At 33.9% G+C, this 5,182-nt stretch overlaps 1 protein-coding gene across 1 annotated transcript in view; it reads right to left on the bottom strand.

Annotated features, from left to right (window-relative positions):
• Positions 1 to 4,857, bottom strand: part of LOC107734460 (relaxin receptor 2-like) — a 39,015-nt gene extending 34,158 nt beyond the window's left edge. The window contains exons 1-3 of the mRNA XM_016546432.1: positions 4,792 to 4,857; positions 4,031 to 4,102; positions 3,193 to 3,264 (exon numbers count right to left, since the gene is read on the bottom strand). Of these exons, the coding sequence (XP_016401918.1) occupies positions 3,193 to 3,264; positions 4,031 to 4,102; positions 4,792 to 4,838 (191 nt within the window). The 5' untranslated portion in view covers positions 4,839 to 4,857. The remainder of the gene's footprint in view (positions 1 to 3,192; positions 3,265 to 4,030; positions 4,103 to 4,791) is intronic.
• Positions 4,858 to 5,182: the final 325 nt, after the last annotated feature.

Genomic DNA, 5,182 nt, shown 5'->3' with positions numbered 1-5,182 from the left:
AAAACAATAAACATATAATACGCTCTGTTGCTCAATATTTAATTACAGCTTCAGATGCATGATATTTTCATTTGCTACAAGCAGGATACACGAGAAGTGTGTTCAACTCGGACTCGCAGATGGTTGTCATGGTGATAAACACCATAAAAAGCAGCTGTTCGCTTGTCCGTGCTTAATGTGCATCTCGTTGATGAAAAGCATTTTAGGGGGCCCTTGGCTTTTGGGGGCCCAAGGCGGTTGCCTACCTTTGCCTGATGGGTAAGTCCGCCTCTGATTATAATTGACTAAGAATGCACAATTTATTTGCACACAGTGTCTGAGTTTGTAAAGATTCTGGTTCACTAAATGAATTATGCAAATCATGTAACAGCGCAAACATGGGCCACAAAGTCAGTTTTCAGATTTACTTGAAATAATCTTAATATTTCAGTTACCACCCAACGAAAAACACACGATCAGCCTGAAAACCAGCAGGTCGTTCTATGATCTAAGTGCCTTTTACAGTTTGAGAAACTAAAAATAAATAATTAAAATAAAAATATAATAATAAAAAAATAAAATAAAATAAATAAGCGAATAGATATAATAAACTTAGAATTCATTTTATTTGCTAATGCTAATATTTCTACTAAATCTACTGAAAATGGTTACGAAACATAAGATAAAATGAGGGATATTTTAGAGTAGTTCATTACTTTAAAAGGAAAAAAATATGATTGTAAGAGGGTTGATGCACAACCTAGAGAATATTATGTCAATTTATCACGATATTATGTTATTAAAATCTTTTTTTTTAAATGAAATAAGTAAGGAATAAAATACAAAAATCCATCTATATTCTATGAACAATATTAATTTTATGTTCATCAAAATGTTTGTAAAATGTAAAAAAAATCTTGATGAAAAAACATAAACATAAAAATACAATAAAGTCACTGGATTTTAGTTGTTGTCTTTAGAAAAAAGACTATAGCCCCATAGAAAACAGGTTCTGACAGAGTCTAAAAAGGACAAAATAAAATATTTCATAATATAAGAAGACAGTAATCAGAAGAGAACATTGATAAGAAAATAATAGAAGGAAGAGGAAAAGAGAAAAAGAATAAAATATAAATGAAAATGAGTGAGAAGAGAGAAAAAAATGAACAAAAAACAGTTATGCAAATAAATATCGCTTTTGTACTCTAGTAATTTCTGGCTCAGCAGTGAAAATAGAAGCCAGAGGACATTTCCAGGGATATTAAAGACATTCTGATGAGGGACTATGATAATGCATTTCTTACTACTTGTACAAATGGCTGCACAATGGCCTTCAGGCAACCCACATTTTGAAATCTATAAGTGTAAAATGTCTGTTAGCTTTCTTGTGGGTACAGACAGTTCTGTGTTACGGTGAAAAGATCAAAAAGTTGTCTCAGAGATGGTTTGCTGAGTCTTGTTGCAGAAACAAAATTAGCTGAGTTTCAGGGTTAGTGAACCCTAGATTACTTTTGTTGTTACTTGAACGATGAGATGCCTTTCTGTTGACATTCTCTTGATGATACTTGCAGGGCCGGAGTGGGACTCATTTTCAGTCCTGGAGTTTCATGCCTTAGACCGGCCCACTTTGTTTTTTTTTTATGTATTTTTTTTTTTGTACTGGCTTTTTCCCTTTTCAGTGCCGCCTTTGCACTTTCTATTATCCTTTTTTATCTATTATTTTTTGCTCGCATATCTCCAACAACTAAGGTCAAAAGATAATTACATCATCATTAGGGTTGCCAATTAATTTCAGAAATAGAAAATAAGGGACAATTGTGATTCTTTATCTTTTATTCTTTAGGAAAATAGCGTTTATTCTTGTATTCTTGTAGAAAATAAGTGTTTATTCTTTAAGAAAATAAGGGACAGAATAAGGGACGCTCCAAATATTTGTACTATACCATAATGCTATGTGTGCCTGCAGTTAAAAAGTTCTCAGAAATATTGCTTAACCTATTTATGTACAATTATTCTAAAAAGAATTTGAATGTCATACAAAAAACGTCATCGGCCTGAGTAAATTGTACAATTATAGAATTGTGACTTCACAAGTGTAGTAATTTAGGAGGTGAAAATACTGTGATATTACAAATGGCATGACATTTGAAAGCATAACAACTGAAAGTCTATGAAACGTCAGTTAATAAAGCATTAAACAATGCCACTTAAAGTTTTGAACTCAAATAATATTGCAACCATATAGCCTTTGAATGAATGAAAATGCATATTTTTCAATTAAAGGAAACTTAACAGAGTGTAGGCTTAAATAATAAGGTCCAAGTTTAAGAATACGCTAAAAGTTTTTTTCTCTCTCTCTATTTAACAGCATTAACTTACAATGAAATACGTATTCCCTCAGGTAGATTGAATGTTTTCCTGCCTTGCTGGATGTTGGGCTCATGATCAATAAGCTGTTTGCATTCACCCAAACTGATCAAAAATCAAAATCAAAAAGCAGACGGTGAAGGGAATTGCCATTAGAACGAGTCCCGCTCGCTGTGACGCGGGAGCAGCAGAGGATTCCGCTTGGTCTTAAAGCCTTCTCTTAAACGGCTACTTCACAAATAAAACAATGATTTGCGCAAAAAGAATGATTAATTATCAATTGAGAATTTGTTATTGATATGGTCTAGTGAAAATAGTAATATGGGCTGCTTAAAATAATAAATAAAAACAGTGGTGCTGCTGTGAATGCAGGCAGTCTAGGGACAGGATCCATATTTCAGCCCAGTGGAATGACAACACCGGCCCTCGCAGCCAAAAAAGCAGACCGGCCCACCGGGAATCTTCCCGGTGCTCCCGATTAGCCAATCCGGGCCTGGATACTTGTAACCAACAAGTGAACGCAAAAGTACTGCTAAACTCAGATATGTCTTCAACAGCTCAAATCATTGTGGGAATTGTGCCATTGCCTTGATTTAGTGCATAGTAACAGGAAAACACAGGGGAAAAGTAGTCAAATTAACTTTAAACTCATGAAACAACATCCTAGAAATAGTTTTCAATTTCTTGTCAGACAATTGGATCAGAAACAGGGACAAGCTTGATTAAATATACAATAAAACAAAGCTTGGCATTTTCATCAAAGAGATAACTGTAAGGACAACTTATTAAACAAAATGCCACAGTGAAGAATCACCATGAAATGTTTTAAAACACCAAGATACTTACAGAAATGTCAGTGACCTCAGACCGATGAACGTATCCCGGGTAATGGTTTTAAGTGGGTTGTGGTCTAACACTCTGAGGGGAAAAAAAATTATACAATAACTGAAATGTCTTTTATAAAATGTTAATGTTAATGTTAAATGTTAATGTTAAATGTTTTTTTTTTTTGCACAAAAACAAGAAATATCTTGTTAGCAAATCTTCTGTCAGTGACTGTGCTTGTTCAAGTACTACATAAATCTGCCCAACCTGCGTCTGGGTTTGGCAACCGAAAAGCCACCCAAGTAATTCTCAGCTTCTTTCTGCAAAACCACATTCTATTTTCAGCACTTTCCAGAGCCAAATTCTACTAACTCAGAGCTATTCCACAGACCACATCTTTTCTGTGTGATTATGCAGAACTTAATTAAGCATCTATTTAACAAAGGAGACAACAAACAAACAAATATTACTAAATATGAGATGAGATATTGTGTAACGCCAAACTATAGGATGAAGTTCAAGAAAAAACTAAAAAATTCATTAGTAAACAAAACATAAACACTTGAAACATAAAAAATAAACAGAAAATATTAAAATATAAAAAAATATATAAAAATGACAAAGATACACTAAATATGTATGTTACTGTATTGTTGTAGTCATTACTTTTTATATGTAATAAATGTAAAAAAAATGTTAAAAACTTCATGACACTAGTATAAAACAACAAATAGTGGCCAATTGATGGTTTCCAGTTTGACCACGGTCTCAACTCTTTGATTGATATTTGATGCAAAAGCGCAAGAAGAAGCCATTTTCCCCTTTTCTAATTCATTAAAGTGTTGCAATGCATACTCACAGCCAGTCTAACTTGTGTAGATCTCGGAATACACCAGGTCCTAAATATGTTATGTGGTTTTGGCTGAGAAACCTGCACAAAAGACAACGTTTAATTATAAACACAGACTTGAAATTGAAAGAAAAAAAAAAAAAGTTCAAAAACCCCTGTCAAGGTTAAGCATTAAATTGTCCAAAGTATTGATTTACAGACACAAAAATAATAAATTGCCCTATTAGGAATCCAAATGAATACGAGCATAGCAACTCATTTCTGACTCATACACTGTGCTTCTTCTGAGATGCTTTTGAATGAACTAAAAACTGATTGGAATAGAAAGGAAAAGGTAAGTTTGTAATTCCTACAAAACTGTGTAAGAAGTCATTAATCATCTAGAGCTGACTTTCCTAATCATCTTCTCAGGATAAAGCTTGTCCTTCCTCACTTCTGGGACAATTGACTAAACAATAGTCTGTGCCTACTCTGCCCCATGAGCAGAACGATCTACAGCCCAAAGATGCCATTGTGCTCCACACCTAAAGCAATAGCAGAAGAAGCATTGAACACATGCCACAATCTTGGGCGGCACATTGTTCAATATTCAATCTGGGACTTTCATTTCTCATCTCCAGTTCGGCTGGAGACGTCTGAACACCTCTCTCACTGGCTTCTCATGAAGTTCAAGAAATGGCATTGACTATCAGTAACACCAGAACAGAAAGAATATTTTGAGTCTTTTTAAAAAGGTGATCTGAAGTGAAAGATAAGAAAAAAGAACTCACAGTTTTTCTAGACTGAATAGTCCGCCGAAGGCACAGCTTGAGACCATCTGAATTATGTTGTTCTGAAGAAACCTGTTCAAAAAGAAAGTCGAAACAAATAAGTGCTGATAATATTAATGGATTCTATTAATCTGTTGTGGTTTGGATGCTCTTTTGGACATCTGACACCAGAAATGGCTAGATATTCAGCTTTAAAACCTAAAAAGTTGCTTTGTGAAAATTTTAGCCAAAGCCAGCTGCTAAATAACCATTCAGAAACACATTCAAACCCAAAACTTTGTGTTTGCAAACTCATCATAACACTGTACACTTCTCATGCTGTTCACTGTAACGTCCCAACATTTTTTTTTTTTACTTTAACAAATACATTTTATGTTAATTAATACCTCAT

Source organism: Sinocyclocheilus rhinocerous, unplaced genomic scaffold (genome assembly GCF_001515625.1).
Source record: "Sinocyclocheilus rhinocerous isolate Xijiao unplaced genomic scaffold, SAMN03320098_v1.1 scaffold1211, whole genome shotgun sequence".
Taxonomy (NCBI): domain Eukaryota; kingdom Metazoa; phylum Chordata; class Actinopteri; order Cypriniformes; family Cyprinidae; genus Sinocyclocheilus; species Sinocyclocheilus rhinocerous.
Note: the sequence above shows the minus strand (reverse complement) of the source record. Positions and strands in the feature narration are given on the sequence as shown.